This window comes from Phyllostomus discolor, chromosome 2 (genome assembly GCF_004126475.2).
Source record: "Phyllostomus discolor isolate MPI-MPIP mPhyDis1 chromosome 2, mPhyDis1.pri.v3, whole genome shotgun sequence".
NCBI classification, from domain to species: domain Eukaryota; kingdom Metazoa; phylum Chordata; class Mammalia; order Chiroptera; family Phyllostomidae; genus Phyllostomus; species Phyllostomus discolor.
The window spans coordinates 124,855,718-124,875,733 of record NC_040904.2 but is presented as its reverse complement, the minus strand read 5'-3'; the positions used below and the strand labels follow the sequence as shown (position 1 = coordinate 124,875,733).

At 52.6% G+C, this 20,016-nt stretch overlaps 2 protein-coding genes across 4 annotated transcripts in view; one reads left to right on the top strand and one right to left on the bottom strand.

Annotated features, from left to right (window-relative positions):
- Positions 1 to 3,336, top strand: part of DDX11 (DEAD/H-box helicase 11) — a 16,247-nt gene extending 12,911 nt beyond the window's left edge. The window contains 4 exon segments of the mRNA XM_036016358.1: positions 153 to 237; positions 541 to 619; positions 2,055 to 2,209; positions 2,304 to 3,336. Coding sequence (XP_035872251.1) covers positions 153 to 237; positions 541 to 619; positions 2,055 to 2,209; positions 2,304 to 2,333 — 349 coding nt within the window. The 3' untranslated portion in view covers positions 2,334 to 3,336.
- On the bottom strand, positions 3,327 to 20,016 carry WASHC1 (WASH complex subunit 1). Of its 3 annotated transcripts, none has more exons than XM_036018522.1 (11): positions 19,861 to 20,016; positions 16,356 to 16,509; positions 7,379 to 7,490; positions 7,013 to 7,159; positions 6,691 to 6,827; positions 6,305 to 6,440; positions 5,948 to 6,137; positions 5,700 to 5,877; positions 4,856 to 5,011; positions 3,958 to 4,025; positions 3,327 to 3,796 (listed from the first exon to the last, which is right to left on the bottom strand). In XM_036018522.1, exons 2-9 carry the CDS (start codon positions 16,502 to 16,504, stop codon positions 4,882 to 4,884), a joined length of 1,179 nt encoding a protein of 392 aa, XP_035874415.1. In that variant the 5' UTR covers positions 16,505 to 16,509; positions 19,861 to 20,016; the 3' UTR covers positions 3,327 to 3,796; positions 3,958 to 4,025; positions 4,856 to 4,881. The 3 variants fall into 3 exon arrangements, with proteins under 3 accessions (XP_035874415.1, XP_035874413.1, XP_035874414.1); XM_036018520.1 differs by having other exon boundaries at positions 4,856 to 5,008; positions 5,710 to 5,877; XM_036018521.1 differs by lacking the exon at positions 19,861 to 20,016 and adding an exon at positions 19,643 to 19,849 and having other exon boundaries at positions 4,856 to 5,008; positions 5,710 to 5,877.

Sequence of the window (20,016 nt, the reverse complement as noted above, 5' to 3'; positions counted from 1 at the left end):
GTGTACCTTCCCCCAACCCACACCTGTGGTAGAGGGTGAGGACATCTTATATATCTTTCTAATATTTCCTGCACACCTTGAGTTCTGAACCCCCATTACAAGTCCTTCTTTTGGGGGCCCCCTGGCTGCACCCTCCTATACCTCCACGCCAGGTGTGTGGTCACGGTGGGCATGCCCTACCCCAATGTCAGGTCTCTGAAGCTCCGAGAGAAGATGGCCTACCCGGATCAGGCCCTTGTGAGTGCCTCCAGTTTGGGAAGATGAGGAGAAAGGGCAGGAGAGCTCAGTAGCCCTGAGGACTGAGGTACACTGGGATTTCCTACAGCCCCTTGCTGTGTGCCACTGTTTCCTGTTTGTTCTAGAGGGATGGCAGTGTCCTCCCTCTGGAGCTGCAAGTCATATCACGTATCCTATCAGCCACTGGTATTGTGCCCTGGAAGCTGATTGGTCTTGCTCACAGCCTGGCAGTGTCATTTTCTCAGGATGCCAGGCAGGAGGCAAGAAACAGTTCTGATAGGTCATTTCCTTTGCCTTTCCCAGCCCCGAGCCGCAGGTCAGCCTGCCCCAGGAAAGGCTCTCGTGGAGAATCTGTGTATGAAGGCTGTCAGTCAGTCTGTAGGTGAGCCTGGGGCTGCTCCTAGCTATCAGGATGAATCACTGGAGAGGGAGGGAGGAAGGAAGGAGATGACAGTGTAACAGGGTGCAGCCAAGAGGGGGTACCCCAAATAGGGATTTGAAATGAGGCCCAGAACTCAAGGTGTTCAGGAAATACTAGGATGTCCTCACCACCCTCCCCTCCTTGTATGGGTTGGGGAAGGGACAAAGGGAGCAGGGCCATTGAGAGCTGTTTTGCATAGCAACAGCTTTGAAGCTAACCTCTGGCATGGTCATTTAACATATCTCTAACCTTTAACTGAATGCATAGATATGTTAAATAGCTGTGGCCATGCTCTGAGCCAGAGGGATGGAAGTAACTTCCCCACCAAGATGTAACTGGGGGGCAGGCCCCCCTAGTTACAGTGCCTGCGTGGGAGCTTAGAGAAGATTGGCTCCATGACATGGGACCACACCTGCCCAGACCCACGATGGCAGCCCAGTAAAGCTGGAAGGCTTTGAGAGTGCTGGCAGGTGTAACTGAGTGTGGGAGGAGTCGGAAATGGGGCTGCAGAGGAAAATTGGTGTGGGGATTTAAACCCAGACGTGGCATCCATTGCCGGGAGAATCACTCGGCTGTGGCAGTGCAGAGAGAGGACCACAGCCAATGCGCAGGAAGGAGAGAACCACTTGGTCTTTAGCAGACTGGGGACTCCCGCACCCCTGAGAGAGAGAATCACCATGCGGCTTTAGCAGAGAATCACCAATCATTCAGCTTTGGCAGAGTGGCGACCCCCCTTCTTGCAGCTATCGACAGGACCTGCAGCTTTGGCAGAGTGGAGACTCTCACAGCCACTGTGCAGGGAGGACCACGTGGCTGGGGCAGTGGAGAGAGAACCTCGCGGCTTTGCCAGGGTGGGGACCCCCGCAGCTTTAGAAGGGGGAACCACCACTGGGCTTTAGCAGAGATCCTGGCGACACAGCTGATGATGCCGGAACCGAGGGAGGCCTACCAGCTGAGACGGATTAATGGGAAGAAGTGGGGGCTGCCTGAGCCATGGACTTCTATTTCCTTCCTGAGATATGGTACCCTAGACCAGGCAAAGGGGGGAAGGAAGGACTGTGTCTGTTTGTGGGTGTTTTAAGGGACTTTGGGATTTTGATGAAGACATTAGGTCACTACTTTAAGTCTGTATAGCATTAAATAAATGTTTCCTTTCCTTTTCACGAATCTCTGGCATTGAGAGACGTCTTTCTTCTGGCAGTGGACATAACGAACCTGGGGGGTTTCTTCTGGGTAATAGTGTATCGGCCCAAGCCCCCCCTTGTTCTGTAACAACAGGATGGGGTCTGTTCCTGGCCATCTCTCCATTCTGGGGACTGAGGAAGGGAAGGGGATAAAATAGCAGTGCTCTCTTGGGAGGCAGGTTTGATCAGAGCCTCAACCTGTTCCCATCCAGGCAGGGCCATCAGGCACCAGAAGGATTTCACCAGCACAGTGCTGCTGGACCAGCAGTATGTCTGTCTACCTGTCCTGGCAAAACTGCCCACCTGGATCCAAGACCGTGTGGAGGTCAAAGTCACCTTTGGTGCCGCCTTTGCTGCTTTGCAGAAGGTCAGTCCTGCCTTTTGCTCCCCGAGAACTTCCCACCAAGACCCCCATCTAGTGTTTCATGGTCTTGCCCCATGGTCTTGCCCTGTCTCCCCAGTTTCATCACAAGAAGTCTGTCCTCTCCTGAGGGACGTCCACGCTTGTCTGGCATGCAGACCAGCCCCCTTCTGGAATCACCAGGCCGGCAGGACCCAGGAATAGGCACAGAGACCAATAGGCAAAAACTAGGTTACTCCTGAGCACCGGGTCCTGGCCATCCTCGGGCCCCTCCCAGACACTGGACCTCTCCTCCTGTCCACCACGGCCCAGTGAGCTCCCTGCCCTGCTTCCTGCCAGCCTTTCTGGGCAGCTGCGGAAGCTGCACCTTCCACTGCGGCATCTCTGTCCCTGCTTGTTTCTCAGCATCCACTTCATGGGAGGTGAGGTGGAGCAGGCCTCTGCTGCCTCCCTTTTGTCCTCTTCTCCCTCTCCTGGATCAAATTAGCTGTTCGAGACCTTCACCCTTTCCTCCAAATTAAGGAACTTCTGCATTCCCAGAACCCTGGCCCCGAGTCGGGGCTCCTCTGCCCTCAGGCTTCTGGTCCCTTCTTCCAGCTGCCATCTGGCCATTAAACACCACCCAGGAGAAATCTGGCACTGAGGTCACTAGGAGCAGGGCCCTGTGCGCTGCTGCGCCACCTGCTGGCCTCACTCCTTTACTTCCAGGCTGCTCCCTAACCTGCTCAGGCCCTGCCCAGCATCCTTATCCCCCTGGTTGGGTAGCAGGTCCTGCAACTCAGTAGGGCCTCTCCCCCTCTCAGCCACTTGGGCAGACTCTGAGACACCACTTCCCCTGACACCAGCAATTACACCAAGGGCCATTAGGCTCTCAGCATGACTGCTTTTAGATACTCTGTGTCTGTCAGCCAGGCAGTATTTCCTGTGTGAGAATACCCCTGCCCCCATCTGCAACAACTGCCCCTACTGACTACACCTCTTCTCTCCCTGACCCCAGAGAAAGGGGCATTGGTCCCCTCAGCACCCAGCCCCATTGCCTGAGACCAGTGGGAACAGGAGCACAGGCCCTGGCTCAGAAAAGTTTCCACTCTGCATGGCTCTATTTCTTTAATTAAATGTGCACTGTCAGTTGATGCCTTTCTGCTTTCTGTTTCTTTCTTGATTTGTGCACTGCTGTATGTGAAAGTGTCAGGGAGGAGCAGAGCACACCAGTGAAGAAGGAGGTGGGTAGAGCACAGGCATGGAACCAGGGCCCCCTCCCTGACCCCTCAGGAGCCAGCCTCCCTGCTTCTTGAAGAGGACCCAGCCACAGCCCTGGTGGCCCTCCAAGATCCCCATCCCGCCAAGGGCAGCAGGGGCTGAGGCACCTGCAGGCCAAGGAGCCCATCCCAGCTGCTCCCGTGTGAGGGCAAGAGGCTCAGCCTGGGTTTGGGGAGAAGGGGCCACTGAGCCCCTAGGATTCCCAGTCACCTTCATCTCCCTCTCCAGGTGGCTACTGTGGGGGAGGCAGAGGTGGCATGGAGTCTGACATTCGAGTGAAGTCTCCTCCTTGCCCTTCACTGGCCCAGGTCCCAGGTCCTTTCCCAGAGACGCCTGGGAGGGAAAAGGTGGTCGGTGAGGGGGGTGCTTTGGGGCACCAGTTCACCCAGCCCCTAGAGACTTAGAAGCCCCTGGAGACTGAGAAACAAGAAAAGGCAGAGTGTGCATGGCGCACAACCCCCCAAGTCCCCGGAAGGCAGCACTGCTCCACCTACCTCTGCGCCTCAGGACCAGCTTGTTGGAGAGATGTGACGTCAGGCCCCACCGTGGCCTGTGGCCCTCACTGCAACAGGAGAGACCACCGGTGAGGAAGGACGAAGAGACCAAGCATGAAACCTGCTCCTGGGTGACCACCTCAGGGTTCAGTCACATTTGTCCTCTTTTCTTCATCACTGACACCCCAGCCCTCTCCACAGCCACCAGGTCACCACCGGCTTGTGGAGCTTCAGTCTGTCAGTGGGTCCAGCACCAGGGCACGGATAAGAAAATGGTTCACGTTTGAGGAACACGGGCATAGCCACCCCGTGAGACAAAGGGCCGCCAAAGAGCAGCCCCAGTGTGTGTGTGAGCAGCCCAGAGTGTTAGGCAGTTGGCCCGGGTCACAGTGCAAAGCTCAGAAGCCAAGCTGGGACTCAAGTGCAGGACTGCGGCCTCACGCCCAAGTGTCCCGTTTATGCCAGCCTCCCAGCGGAAGAAATCTGTAGCCCCAAGGGGCTTAGAGAAGCAGGACTGAGCCATCTCTCCAGGTCCTCTGTTTCTAAAATATCTCAGGTCCCAACCTGAGACGTTGTCCATTCCTCGGACAACTGGCCGAGTTTGAGAAGATTCTCTCTTGTACTTGGAGCTGGGTGAGGCTCTGTCGCCTAGCAGCTTAGAGAGGCAGAGTTCCGCTCAGCAGGCTCCAAAACCCAGCAGGAACCCACTGCCCAGGCAGCAGAGAAGAGGATGTTATGGTGGCCACCCAGGGTTTCCAGCAAACACCCAGGGGACAGCAGGGGGCTGGCCTTTCCACACATGAGTGGCAAGGAGCACCCTGTTGGAGTCTGGTGGTGGTTGAAGAGGCGGCCCTTTTCTCAGAGCCTTCCTGGAGTGGGTGCGGCAGAGTCCCCTCCCCTTACTCCTGCTCCTTCTCTTTCTTCTTATCCGCCTTGCCCTCCCTGACGCTGCAGAGCTTGGCCTTGCAGGTGCCCCCAGCCTGGTGGATGGACTGCAACAGAGGGGCCTGGCCACTGGAGAGGTCCGCCACTTCCTTGGGAGCTCCCTGGACTAGGAAGAAAGGCTGCTCAGGCAGGGCTAGGCTGTGGGACAGCCCTGCCCAGTGTAAGGTTCTGGGGGTCCCAAGGAGCCCTCAGCAGCCTGGCTGTGAGGAGGGGCTCTCCATGAAGAGGAAGCCGGCTGGTGAAGCCAGGCCTGTGGTGAAACCTGGATGCTGACTGCCTGAGCTCAGGACCCTCTCCCATCCCCACCCAGCTCAGCTGCCACCTACAGAGGGGGCCCTGAGAGTTTCTGACATGCTGAACATCTAAATGTGACATGTGATCCAGCAAGGGATTTTCGGCCTTCTACTGGAAGGGGGGAGATGACTGGGAGATACATTAAAACTGCAATTCTGCAATTTAAGGAACCCATGGATATTTTGTTGTGTAGTTTTCAATGATATGAGTGGCCCCTCTTTTTCCACTGGTGTCAGTGGGGAGCCCACAGAGCCATCTGCCCAGGCGCCCTCCACCGTGGAGGAGAGAATTCCAGGGCTCTTTGGACACGGTTTGGAAACTACTACTAATGACCCCAATGGAACAAGATTTAAAATTAGAACAATCCTGAAACTGTAGAATTTATGGCCATTTAGCCAAACTATAGAAAATCCTTCAGGGATGCAGAAACTTGGAGGCGCCCTCTAAGAGAGCACCCTATTCCCCCGCCCACACACACACACATGTGCCCTGGCGCCCTGCCCCTGCTCCTGCCTGGAGGAGAAGAGCTGCTGTCAACCTCCTGGGCATCGTGACCTGGAGAGGCCAAGGTCTGTGGTGGGGGTGAGGGAGCACTGACCAGCACTGCTGGAGCCGGGGGAGGTGGCGGCGGCGGTGGTGGTGGTGGGGGTGCTGTTAGCACCCCATCTTCTAGGTCTGAAACAAGTGTGAGGAGCGTGAGGTATCTAAGGAAGAAAATGGCCCAACTCCCATTCCTGGCTCAGGCTCACCTGGCTCAGCCACCTCTGTGGGGAGGCAGGCAGCTCTGGAATGGTGCCTGGGGCAGAGGGGGCAATGCCAGGGCCCAGAGCTGCTCTGCACCTGAGGACATCAGCGATGCCTGGCAGGTCAGGAAGCTGGCAGGGCCCCTCATTCTCACGCACTTGGCCCAGGTCAGGCACGCAAAAGTAGTTCTCCGGTAACTGCAGGATTAGGTGGGGGTTTGTGAGCTGGGGTGCTGCAGTTTGACCTTGGACCAGTCAGTAGGGCCCAGATGGGCTCAACAGGTCCCTCACCCTGGCAGGGCTGGCAGGGCCCCATCTCCTCACCCAGTTGTACCCCCTCCCACCGAAGCATCATCTATCTCTACCTGTTGCTCCAGCTGCTCTCTTTTGCTGATGGACAAAGGGGCATCGAATAGCTTCTCCTCTGTCTCTGCACCCAGCATCACATGGGTCTTTGTTATAGCACCAGCCAGGGGGTCCAGGAAGACATACTTTTTGTACCTGCAGAGGTGGGGTGGACTTCAGGCAATCTGTCATCTGTTCTAGGCCCATGGTCCTGATCTTTTCCCACTTCATCAAATGCCACAAGGAGTTTGTACCATGGGTTCCCAGGCCTTACAAGGCAAAGCAAACTGGTCCTGGCTCTGCAGGCTGCAGACTTCCGCTGCACCTGAGTCTGACACCCCCTGAGTGCCCCTCTAAGCCAGCCAGGCCTCCCACCACCCCTCCCTAGCCCCACTTCTGGCCATACAGGTTCTCGGTGGTATTGAAGAGCAGCAAGGAGCTGACAGAGTTGATGTTGCTGGGAAGACCCCCAAGCCCTTCCTCGGCCTCATCCTCAGGTTCCACCTTGGTGTTCACACACACAGGGAAGTATTTCAGCTTCTCCTGGGGGTGGGTGTGGAATGGGACAGAAGGATGGAGGTTTCAGGACCAGACCAGTGACCTCCACCCCATGCTGTCAGAATCCTCTTGGCGGAACAGTACCCTAAGGCGGCCTTTAGTTCCTTCCCCACACCCATGCTGCCATTGGTCACCCCCTGCAGTGTGTGACCTGCATGTGCCCACCAGACCTGCAGGGCCCGCTCATCCAGGGGGCGGTGCTTGCTCTGGATTCTGTGGCGGGGGCGTCTCTGCAGGCCAAAGTCCTGGGCACCCATGAAGATGGAACTGTACTCCTGCAGGTGCTCGGGAGCTGGGTACTTGGCACTGGAGAACACCTGCGGACACATGGGAAGTCTGACATCACTTTGTCAGGGGCCCCCAAAAGTGCCAGAGAGACTAGGGTTGGGGTGGGGACATTCTTTCTGAGAAAGAGGAAAGCTGGAGATATGGCTAGAGAGTGAAGGTAGGGACCCGGGCAACCTCAGAGGCACAGGGATATGGCAGAGAATGGGACATCTGCAACTGCCCACCAGCCACAGGGACACATGGGCTACCTTGATGGCCTTCTTGCTGCCCTTGATCTTCTCAATCTTGGCCTGGGCCAAGGAGACCCTCTCCCTAATGGTCTGCAGCTGGCTCCGGCTCAGCTCTACTCGCTGGGAGATCCTGCCAGGGAAAAGATTACAGGGGCTGGGGGCTGCTCCTCAAGCCACTGTAGCCTCCTGTGCACCTCCTGCTTCTAACAGCAAACCTGCAACAAAACCAGGGGCCTGAGCAAGGATTCTTAAAAAACAATGTTACCTGCTTGTTAGGGTCAATCTTGAAATCGCCTGGGTGAACTCTCAAGGGTTATCCGAACTGAAGGGTCTAGGAATGCACTCTGCTAAGTTCCTTGAAGCTCTGGGTAGGCGTGGATAATCACCCTGGCCCCAAGTTGGTGCCTGAAGGGACATGGTTTCTGCTCCCTAGAGTTTATAGCCTCAAGCTGGGGCAGACAGAGTCAGAATCATCATGACTGAAATGGACACGTTCACCTACTTACAGACAAGGAAACTGGAGTTCAGCAGGCTGGACCTAAATTCAAGTCCTGGACCCGTTCATGAGGGACTGCCCTGCTGCAGGGCAAATGGCTCATGTAAATACATACCAGGTCCTGACCAAGGGTCTCATGGTTGTGGCCTGGCTGCTCACAGGCTTCCACCCGCCCTTTCCTGCCCTGATCAGTCAGCTGCCGCAATACTCTCTGCCCTGCTATTCCCTGAACATGCCAAACTCGCGCTTGTCACATGGTGTTTGCATCAGATGGAATGCTGCCCCCCCAGACGTCCATGTGGCTCGCTCCCTCACTGCACGGAGCTCCGTCCTGGCTGAGGCCTTCCTGACCGCAAATGTGAACACACACCCATCACTTTCCAACCCCCACCCCGCTTTACTTTCACACAGTGCCACTTGACATTACGTGTCTCTTGCCTACATGTGCTCCAGGGGACTGAGGACCCTGCTTTGTTCCCTGTGTATTCCCAGTGACTAGATCAGCACCTGGTACCTGTGCAGGCCCCTCTGTGGTTACTGAAGACTCACACCCACGTGACCTAAACATAAATGCAGACAAGCCTCACTTACTCCGACCCCACCTTACTCAGTAATAGCAAGGGGCTTCTTAGAGCAGCGTTAACTCTCTGGTGTGCCAGTCCATCCTCCCTCAAAGGCTCCCCCACCTGTAAGAACACTAGCTCCTGCCCACCACCACCACATTCCACATTCAGAGCAGTCACATCTCTGCATTCACCTGGCAGGAGCGAGCACACATGTGAGGCAGGGGAAATGAGGCAATGTCCTAAGCTGAGTGCCTGGGGGCAGGTGGGAAGATACGCCAGCAGCAGAGGGACTCACCGCCTCTGCAGGGGGTGAGGGGAAGGGAGGGACTGCAGGACCAGGGGACGCTGAGATTTCTCTAAAGGTTGAAATGAACAGTCTACTCTGGCCCAGCCTTCCCAAATCACCTTCACCACTCTAGCTGGTTTCGGGTCCACCAGCTAATATCACAACCTAGGGGCTTCAGTCTTGAACTCTATTACTCCCAACCCCTCATGGGCCAGAGGTGGAGAATAAGATGAGCGCTGGGGTGCAAGCGGGCCCCCAAAGCAGCTTAGTTTTCCTTGACAGATTGGTCTGAGTCGGACAGCAATGCAGAGAAAGAACAAGAGGGTAGTTGCCTTCCTTCCAACAGCAGAACACAGAACTATGCATCTGTTCCAGCACGAGCTCCATGTTTCCTGGCAGGGAGAAAGGTCTTCATCCACAGGGAAGTGGTACACGGCCACAAGCTGCTCCCACTCTGCCCTCCAGTTCCACTCTGCCACTCCGGCCCTGAGTGCCGAGGCAACCTCAGTGGTTACATAAGCGCTCCACTTGAAGCTGACGTGGAGAGGGAGGGACATCAAACCTGGACACGGACAAAGGCTGCCCTGTCAGATTTTTCCATTAAGGAGAGAAGGGCTGATTTATTAAAATTGTAAACAACGAGCTTAACAATGAACCCTGGCAAATTTCCAGAATGGATGACTAAATAGAGGGTCTGTAGACACTTAGAAAGGAAGAGGCAGGTCCCAGGGGCCAGCACTGTTCCAAATGCACAGCATGTCTTTCCCTCACAGGGTCACCAGACTGGTGTGTCAGGGGAGAACCTCAAACACAGTGCATCTGGGCTCAGCAAGGATTCTGACGGCTTCTCAGAAAATCTCTGATCTGTGGACAGATCAGGCTGTGGGGCTGGAGGAGAGTCCACTTAGGAAAATGAGGGCGGATGAGCAACAGTCCGGAAGGCACTGCTGAGGACTGGACTGACTTCAGCCCAGCACGAAGGCCTGTGGCAGGGCCCCGTCTGCTGTCCTCACCACTTGATCAGCAAACTGGAGATATCAAACGGGGGAGGGTCAAACATGGTCTGCGCGAAGGAATCCAGACTCAGATAATCCTGAGGCCAGAGGGATGGAACACAGCCAACAGGACAAACTGACAAGGAGTGAACGTGCAGCCCGCGTTCAGGTTGAAAAGTCAAGCGCGCAAAGACAGGAGGGGGAGTGTGAGTAGTTTAGGGGGAAAAAGACCTGAGGTTTGGTTAAGTACAAATTCAGGATGAGCTAAAAGCATGTTAAGCAGCTTAAAAAGGAACTACAACCTTAGGACAGAGAGCTCCTGGTCCCTCTTCTACCTTGTTCAATAAACAGGGAGCATCCATTCTCTTAGAAACACTAGAGAGGAAACAGGGCCCTGAGTTAATGAACTTAACCTGCGCCAGGCACCGATATCATCCACAGCTGTGTCTCCTTCAGACTGGATCCTCGTTGAAGAGGACTCAATTCCATTCGAGACTGTTCCTTTCTCACTGCTGTATCTCTAGCACCTGGGACAGTGGCTGACGTGTAACAAACACTGGCTGAATAAAAAGCGACAAGTTAATGAATGTCCAAACGAGGGTAATGAGGATGGTGATGAGTGAGAAACTCCTGTAACCGAAGGATGTCTGGCTACAGACGAGGTGACTTAGAGAATATGATAATTCCCTCCAAGTATAAAAAATACCACAAGTCCTGTCAGGTGGAAAACAATCAGGCTTCTTCTGTCACCCCAGAGGGCAGCCTAAGGACCAGTGGGCGGATTACAAGGAAGGAGACCTCGGTTCTGTGTAAGAACTCTCACAAAGCTGCAGAGCTTTGCAAAGCAATCAGATTCCAGCTGCATGACCAGTGGTCAGGAAAGCTTCAAGGGAGATACTTGTGTAGGGCAGGGGAATGGAAGACAGGATTTCCAGGGTTCTTTTCTTATCCAAAAACCTGTAAATGTAAGTAATGGCTGGTCTCTCGACAGCTCATGGACAGTCCAATCTCTTACACTGATGCACCATGATGCTGAGAGGAGTACAGGCCCCAGATGAGAAAGCTTTCAGCCCACATGGCATCTCTGCTGACTGGCGGTAACTGTTCGGCAGGCTGCGCTGGGGAGGACTGTTAGGCCACACTGGGGCTGGAACTGACTGCAACAACGAATTAGCAATGCCCACCTCGAGGGCAGGGCATGGTGGCAAAAGGGCAATTGTTTGCCACTCCTGATCTACAGCCCCCGGGCCTGGCCGCCAGCTTTGAAGTAGGTCAGTTTCCAGGTTCGTCACGGAAGCTATGTCCCTATAACATGTTGCTCAGACCTCAGTAGAGGAAGGGCTGGCCCCGTCAGCATCGGGGACAGAACCGGCTCAGTCTGTTTGCTCGAAGCCTGGAACAGAGATGTATCAGATAACACACATCTGCTCTCAAGGAGATTCCAGTTTACTGGGGAGATAAATAACTACAACGTCCCATAGACCTGGGTTAACATCTGTGTAGTGGCAGAATGACCTTGGACAAGTCACTTAATTGGCCTAGACCTCAGTTTCTTCAGCTGAAAAGTGGGACTAAGAATTCTATATCATGGAATTACTGTAAAGGTCAAAAATGAGTGAATATATGTCCTATACAGGCTGACATATCCTAAGTTCTCAGTTAACCTCTGCTATTAGTACCCATAAGGTGGAGGGAGGGATGAGGGACTCTAGGCATTCAGAGGAAAGCCAGAAGAGGCGGACACAGAGAAGGAAATTCCAGGCCAGAATGGGCACTTTGCAAGAAAATGCTCTGGAGGGTGGAGGGGAGGGAGAGCAACAGTAAGCAACTCCCTGGCTGAGGTGGGAGGCAGTCCAGAAGGACCACTCTCCTCCTGCTGTGACAGCAGGAGGGGGACAGGTTGGCCAGGGTAGCACTTGGGCTCCCTGTCCCACCACCTCCAAAGCTGACCCTCCATCCCCTTCCCATAAAGCCTGCCAGGCCCACTGCAGTGCTGCCACAGCTCACACTCAGATCAGCGTCTGCAGAGGCTGTGGGAAGGGAGGAAGCACCCACTTCTGCCCCATAATTGCTGCTTCTCCTCCCCTGGCCTGTCCCCGGGCACAGCACACCCTGAATCTGGGCTCTTGCCTTCATATCTTTACCTTCTCCACTCACAGGGATAATTAAGAATGATCTGCTAATTATGCAGGCAGCTGATTGAGTGCTTCCTAACCTTGGGAGTCACCAGGTGCCAATCAGTAGAGAGAAAGGGAGGAGAAAGGGAAGGATGGGGCTGACGGGAATGGTGAGTGACAGCATCCCAACTTCCACTTGCAGAACCCATCCAGCTCCTCTCCCTATGCCACTGCAACGCCCTCTGCCTCGTCATCTAAGTCTTGTGAAGCAGGTGACATCTCTGGGCAGATATTTTGGGCCTGGCTTCTCCCAGGTGAGAATGGGGGCAGGTGAGGACCAGAAGGATCTGCTAGGCAGGAAGAGAAGCAAGGGGAAGAAAGGAGAGGCTCAGGAGAAGCCTGAGAGGTACTTATCATTCTCTCCACTCTGCACAGCTCCCACTGCGGCAGAGCAGGAGGAAGGAACACCAGCTTGGAATGCTAATTTTCCATGAGCTCACCTACCTGCAGAACTGGGCACAAGCTCCAGTAGGGTCAAGAGGCCCAGGCCTGGCTGGGCCTAAAATGGGAGGAGAGATAGAAAGTATCCAGCCCTGGCTGGTGTGGCTCAGTGGATTGAGTGCCAGCCTGCAAACTAAAGGGTTGATGGTTTGATTCCCAGTCAGGGCACATGCCTGGGTTGCAGCCAGGCCCCCAGGTTGCACTCAAGAGGCAACCACACATTGATGTTTCCCTCTTTCTCCTTCCCTTCCTCTCTCTAAAAATAAATTTGTAAAAGAAGTGTCTCTTCTCTGCAAGGTTTACAAGCAGGAGGAACACATTTAAGGGGAGAGACTTCCAAGCTGGGGTCCCATCTCCACCACAAAAGCCCACGAGGAATGAAAAGCTCCCTTGAACCTTCCCAAAACTCTTTTGTCCCATCATGTCTCTGTTCAAGCACCTATCCAGCCTCCCTGAAACTCCTGGATCAAGCTCTGCCTTGTTCAGAGAAGTCCCCATGGGTCCTCACTTATCCCAACTTTTCACCCACCCACCTCCCTCTCTCCCACTCCTCTGCCACGGGGCACTGCCATAGCACTGCAGAGTGTAGAGAAGTCAGAAGCAAGCTCCCGAGGGCACATGATCGGAGGGGGAAGTAAGACCCACAGACACATGGCAAGTTGACTTTTCACACCCTGTTCTCTTGTGCTGTGGGGAGCTGAATGTATGGGACAGGCAGCAATGTCTGCACTCTGGGAGCCGGGAAATACCACACTCTGACACACACCATGCTCCACAGTCTGGCCTCTAAGCCTTTGGCACACATTTCCAGACTCTGCCAAACGGCCTGCAGGCCCACTTTCCCAGTCCTGCCTAACCACAGCCTGTTTCTACCGTGGCCTAGTTCACGCCCCTGTCCTTCAGGAGGCCTTCCCTGGCCACATGCAAGAGGCATGTGGTTCTCCTTGCTACTATCTACTTCTTCCTTATTCAAGTAACAGTCCCTGTTTTCATCACACTCTGGGCTTCAGGTGGGGCTTAGCCTGGAGCTTCTGGTAATACATGGGACCAAGATCTGAGCCCGTCAGTACGTCACACCTCTCCTGCCCCAGCAACTGGCTCTGGCATAGACATGAGAACCCAGACGAACCAATGGGTGAGTGGAACTTCCGAGGAAATGCTGGAATGTAACTTGAACCTAGGAGCTCAGACCCTACTGGTGTGACCTTGCCACCCAAAAGCAAGGCCTGTCTGGGAAAACGGCCAACCCAGAGGCAGAGAGCCGGGAGAGAGTGAAAGCAAAACCAGGTCCCAATGACATCATTTACACCCTTCAGCTCCAAAGCCCACTCTACCGACTGGTTAGTTTTTGCACAAATTGGTTTGGGGAGCTCTGATGGATAAATATGCCATCAATTTTTACTTGTTTCTCTCTTCTCTAGATCCCAAGAGGTCCACACAGGTCATGCTATGCAATTAAGAAACAGCCAAGACCTGCTGCGCTCCTGCTCCACACTGCAAGGTCCTTGAGGACGGGAACCATGCCCTACACATGTTGTGTCTCTCAGGGGCCAGCAACTGGATACATGGTGGAGGCCTATGGGGTGACTTGGAGCCTGGTTCTGAGGGCTCCTGAGCAGCATCCTCCTCTTCTTCAGACACTTGGAGGGCACATACCCACGCTCAAACAACTCATCCCTGCCCTGGAGATGGCTTTCTCACCCTCTCCTCGTGCCATGAAACTGTCTACAAGCACCAAATGCCAGGAAGGGAAACTGAGGCATGTTAAAACTCCAAAGCTCTCCTTGGAGAAAGGCAAGCACACAGTCACAATCCTGGTGAGGAGACACAAATATTTCTGGTGGACTGTTTTTTGCGTCCATTTCAATCCCTGGGCATGGGGTGGCCATAATCTGAGACTGACAGTTCTTAAAGGCCCGCGTTCCCTTGTTTATATGTTCCTTGGGCATATTTAACACAAAAATAAGCACAAAAGGGGCACCTAACCCTTTCTACAATAACTGATAGCAGGTTAAGGGAGGACCACCGTAGGCAGTAAATGAGCAGAGATGATATTAAGAATGAACATTTAGCCCTGGCTGGCATAGCTCAGTGGATTGAGTGTGGGCTGGAAACCAAAATGTCCCAGGTTTGATTCCCAGCCAGGGTACATTCCTGGGTTGCAGGCCAGAACCCCCAGCAACCACACATTGAATCTTCCTCTCTCTCCTCCTCCCTCCCTTCCCTCTCTAAAAATAAATAAATAAAATCTTAAAAAAAAAAAAAGAAAAAAGAATGAACATTTATTGCATGCTTAGTAATTACATGCTTGGCACTGTAATTCCTTTGCAAGTATCAATCCACTTAATCTTTACAACAATTCTATGAGGAAGGTATCATTATTGCCACCATATCATAGATGAGAACACTGAGGCTTAGAGAGGTTAAGGAATCTTCCCAAAGTTACAGAACAAGCAAAGGAGGAGGCCAGGCGTCTGCTCCAGAGTCAACTCCTGAACCCTTGGGAACCACCTGCTGGTTACATTGATATTCTGGGCAGGCTTGCGACAGGCAGGTATGTCGGTGGGAAGGTAAGAGGCAGAAGAGTCCAGAGGATCTGGTATTTATACCAAGTCCAACTGAAGACAATGACCCCATTTTCTCCTCCCACCGAGGGAGGCTTCAGGAAGAGGTGGCCCCGCAGCTGATAGAAAAGGAGGAGGTTGCTAGAGATGCAGAAGGGGATCCCTGGACTGTGGTGCAAGCAGGGGTGGGGTGGGGAATGACTTGAACCATGAGATGAGCCTGAGTCAGGTAGTGAAATGCCTTAATGGGGCGGGATGAAGGATTCCTACGTGAGGCATGATGTGGGCACCCAGGGAGAGGGTCTAAGCCCATCCCAGGTTGCTCGTGGCCACAGAAAGACAGCATAAAGCCTGGGATCTCTGCAAGGAAACAGCACACACAGCTCACTCAGGTTAAATAAACACTGAACGAAAAAGCATTCTAGCCCAAGGACTGTGCTAGATTAGCACTGGCGATAACAAAAAGCTGCCACGCACCAACTCAAAATACGAAATGACCTCAAAGGCCCCACCTGCACACCAGCTCTCCTCACTCTCCCTGTCCCAGCCACACTGGCTTCCATTCAGGTCTGGCCCACCTCAGGGCTTCAACTCATGTTCTTCTTTCTTTCTGGAACATTCTTCTTCCCAACCTACCCATTCACAATAATTCTCACTCATCCTTCAGATTTTACCACAAATCTTTCCCCTACATATGCCTCCTCTGATTCCCCCAGACCGAGTCAGGCCTCCCCTTCCCTTCACAGAAGGACAGTAAAAGCTCCAGAGTCTGGAGCCACAATACCCGGTGTGACCCCTAGCTCTGCCACTTGGGCAGGTATCTTAGCCATTCTGTGCCTCAGTTTCCTCATCTATAAAATGGAGATAACAACAGCAGCTCCTCATGAAGTTGTGAGGGCTAAGTAAATTAATGCACTTCAGATTAATGGTGGTCCATGGTTAATGCTATATAAATATTAGTTATTACAAAATCATTTAAAAATAGGTCTATCACAATTGTAATTAAAAACTAACATGCAATTGATTAATTACAGTCTATCTCTCCTGCCACAGTATATCCTCTAGTTGGATAGCAACACTGCCTTATTCACCACTGTAACAAAGGAGAGCAGCAGAATTACTTCTGAGCCTCACGCACAAGAAGTACTGAATACATATTTGCTAACTGCAGGGATAAGTAATGGAACAGGGCCCCCAGTAGGAGGAGGAGTTAGAAGAGCAGTACCACCACCAGGGCTGGTGGGGGCCACAGGGAACCCAGGGAGCTAAGTGGTACAGTAGGCAGCTCTTGTGAGAAAAAACTTCTAAGCTGGGCCCCTTGGGCACAGGGAAGCCAGCTGCCCCCTGCTCCCCCACGACCGAGAATTAGCAGAAGTCTTGATCCTAGAGGGTGCCTTCCTGGGAATGGAGAGATGACTCCCAGGGCAGGGAGAAGCCCCTGATCAGGTGGGGATGGGCAGCAGCACCCACCTGCTAAAGATGTCTCCGGAGACCTTCTGTAGGTACTGCAGGGCATCTGCTATCTGCTGGATGGCCTCCTCTCGCCGAAGGTCTGGCTGGATGAGGGGCACTGTGTAGGTCTGACCTGCCAACAAGTGCTGGGTCCTCACAGGAGTCATGGTGCCTGTGGGTGGGAACCAGAGCATCAGAGCCACGCCTACCACAGTGCCTTAAGGTAACGACAGAAGAGAGCCCAGCCCCTCACCCAGCTGTTTGCCACAGGCTCAGGCTGTGCAGGTGGGGAGCTGGGGACACAGCATTTGATGGGAGGCCAGGAGCCCACAGGAGCTGGTCTTCTGCTGCTTAGTGAGTGAACAAAGGACTGGAATTGGTAAGGACAACAGAGGTTGATAAGAAGGGTTCAAAGAAGCTACAACATTGACTGTCCCCATTAGGTGCTTGGGACCCTGCTAGATACCCTCATTATATGTTATCTCATTCCAACCTCCTAAACCTAGATGAACAAGAAAGAATGCCTTGCTGCAGAGCGAAAAAACTGCCTCACTTAACTGCTCAATCGTTCCCAGGTCTGGAAAACCAGAGAATGTGGACCCCTGGGTTCTACTTACTTTGGCCTCTGAGAAACTCAGGGCCTGTTTCTGAGCTAGGACAGGCAGAGGCTAGTGACTCCAGGTACAGGTGTCCAGGCGTCCAGGCGCTGCTCACCCAGGCTAGAGCTAAAGGGGGCCAGGAGGAAGAAGGGGCATGTGGGGGCGGGAAAACAGGAAGGAAAAACACTCCTTCAAATTGTAAGACAGGGCAGAGTCTATTTATACTGAGTTTAATTAACTCTACTCCCTGGTGCCACTAAAGCAGCAATCACACTGTAGAACACACTGATTTGATTGGCAAGAGATGCACCAGGCAGAATATTAAGGCACCAGTCCCCTATAAATAGGCCTAATCACAGCTTCTTGGTAGAAGATGGTGAGGAAGACATTAATCGGGCCTGTCACTGTGCCCATGTTAAGTATGGCAGGAAGGGCTTAGGAGGCTTCATTTGGGCTTAAACTGCTGTGTGACCCTGTGTAAGTTGCTTGCTTTCTCTGAATATCTGATTCTATTTCCCATTCTACAGATCGAGTGGCACTGCTCTCTAACTGGTTATTCACAATATATTGCACCAACATCTTCACCAAGAAGGCGTGCTTACTTCTCTGCTCCCTCTGCCAGCTTTCCCAGCCCTCCCTTCTATCCTACTTGTCCTCTCCTACCCTTCTCAGGCCAGCACTTTTGGTCATCTCAGATGACTGTTTGGCCTTCCAACTTGTTTTCCAGCAGTGGCATCTTCAGTTTCTCAGACCTGAACCTTCCTTGAATTCACATCTGTGTGTGTATGTGATTCGCATCTGTGTGCATGTGAAGGTGGTCATTCAGGCACAAATCTCCCAGACGAAGAAGTAACAGGTTCATTCGAGAATGAAGAGACTGGCCTGGCTGGTGTCGCTCAGTTGGTTAGAGCGTCATCCTGTAACCAAAAGGTCACGGGTTTGATCCCCGGTTGGGGCACTTACAAGATGGCAACCAACTGATGTTTCTCTTGCATCAGTGTTTCTTTCTGTCTCCCTCTCTCTCTCCCTTCCTCCAGCTCTAGAGCGATGAAAAACTGTCCTCAGGTGAGGATAGTGAGGATAAAAAAAAAAGAATGAAGAGATTGAGTATGGCTGGTTGGTTGTGTACTCCTTCTGTCTGCAAACATCTACTGGTCAACTATTAGGTGCCCACCATGATTACAACAAAGATGAAGAGGAAACTGTATTACCTAGAGACAGCCTCGAGAACAATTAAACAGCATGTAATAACTGCTCTAATCCAGCCATGTATACAGTAGTAGGGGAATAGTGAAGAAGGTGTAATAAACCCCTTCTCAGGTTAGTTGACTCAGGAAGAGCCTCTTAGCAGAAGCTGAACCTCCCTAACAGGCCCAGGGAGAGCATTCCAGGTAGAAGGAAGAATTTGAACAAAGATTTATAGGGTAATAGCAAGTGGTCTTGAATGGTGAGGGTATAACTATCCTTCGCCAAGTAGCAGGAAAAACAAAGATAAGGGTCAGATTGTAAACACACTGAATACCACAGCAAGGAGTTTAGACTAAACTCTGACTTGTGCTGTTCAATATAGGAGCCACTAGCTACGTATGGCTATTGAGCACTTCTGAAATGTGGTTACTCTGAGTTGAGATGTAGCAGAAGTGTAAAATATACATCAAATTTCAAACATTTAATAGGAAAAAAGAATGTAAGATGTCTTAAGATTTCTTACAGTCCTTATTCAACCGGGGGTGGGCGGTGGGGGTGGGGTATGTTCCCAGACCCCTCCCCCCAGTGAATGCCTGAATGCTCAAATAGTACTGAACCCTGTATATACACATTTTTTCTATACATATATACCTATGATAAAGTCTGATTTATAAATTAGGCACGGTAAGATATTAACAACAAAATAAAAGAATTATAACAGGATACTGTAGTAAAAGTTAATGTGAATGGCTTTGGCGCCATTATTAAGCAAAATAAGGGTTACTTGAAATCAAGCACTGCAATACCTTCACAGCTGATCTGATAACCGAGTGGGCTCTTAAGTGACTAACGAGTGGGGGAGCATCTACAGCATGGACATGCTGGGCAAAGGGACAATTCACATCCCAGGCAGGGCAGAGCAGGACTGAGTGGGACACTTACGAGATTTCATCATGCTCCTCAGAATGCGGTGCAAATTTATCATTTCCCAAATTTTCCATTTTAATATTTTCAAACTGTGGTTGACCCGGATTAACCGAGACAGCAAAAAAGAGAACCCAGGGTTAAGGGGAGGGGGGCGGGGGCTGGGGGCGAACGGACAGACACGACTGTCTAGTGATCACCTGCTGAAATGATACTTTAGCTATACTGACTTAAAAATATATATATTACTAAATTGCTTTCACTGGGTTCTTTTTACTTTTAGAATCACATATGTAGCTCACATATTTCTAAAGAACCAGCACTACCTTAGAGAATCTGGTAAAAACTGAACGCTTTCAGAAAAACGAATCTACACCACACCCGTCTCTCATAATGCTGTTTATGATTTCGTAAGTGCATGAAATCCAACTCTCCCAAACACCTGGCTTCCAAGGTCTATATCCCAGGGAAAAAACCTATGCTGTTGGCAGTACGGAATCAACTAAGAGGAGCCAGGGAGGTAGGAGCATTAATCCGTCGCGGTGAGGGTCGGGAGGTGCAAAAGGTTCGAGTCACTGCAGCCGAGTCCCTAACCAGTGCCAAGCCCGACACCGGAAAGGCACGTGAGGGTTTCGGGGAGGGGCCGAGAGAGGAAATGAGGGCTGCGGCCTGCAGCTCCGATCTCTGTGGTCTAGCTGGACCCTCCCGCGCCCCGGCCTAGACCTCCCTGCAGGGAAGGGTCGGAGCTGGGGGAGAGCTCAGGCACTCGGGGAGAAAAGCCCGGGACCAACAGATGTGGACACCCGTCTTACTGGTGGGCAGCAAGGCAAACAGCACAATCGGAAGTCATCCAAGGCGTAGACTCTGCGGTCCCATTCGCGAGTCTCCTTGCTCGCGGCTCGGCCCGCGGAAGCAGAAGTCTGCGCCCGGCCCTCTCCGGAACCCCGCCCTCCCACCTCTCCGCCCTC

What these genes read in the sequence shown, in the direction of transcription:
- WASHC1 (XM_036018520.1), bottom strand. Translation starts at nt 16,504, where the DNA reads ATGACTCCTGTGAGGACCCAGCACTTGTTGGCAGGTCAGACCTACACA. An exon ending in TCCGGAGACATCTTTAGCAG is followed by an intron (nt 7,491 to 16,355) that starts GTGGGTGCTGCT and finishes TTTCCCTGGCAG; the next exon opens with GATCTCCCAGCGAGTAGAGC. An exon ending in CCCACAGAGGTGGCTGAGCC is followed by an intron (nt 5,878 to 5,947) that starts AGGTGAGCCTGA and finishes TCCTCACACTTG; the next exon opens with TTTCAGACCTAGAAGATGGG.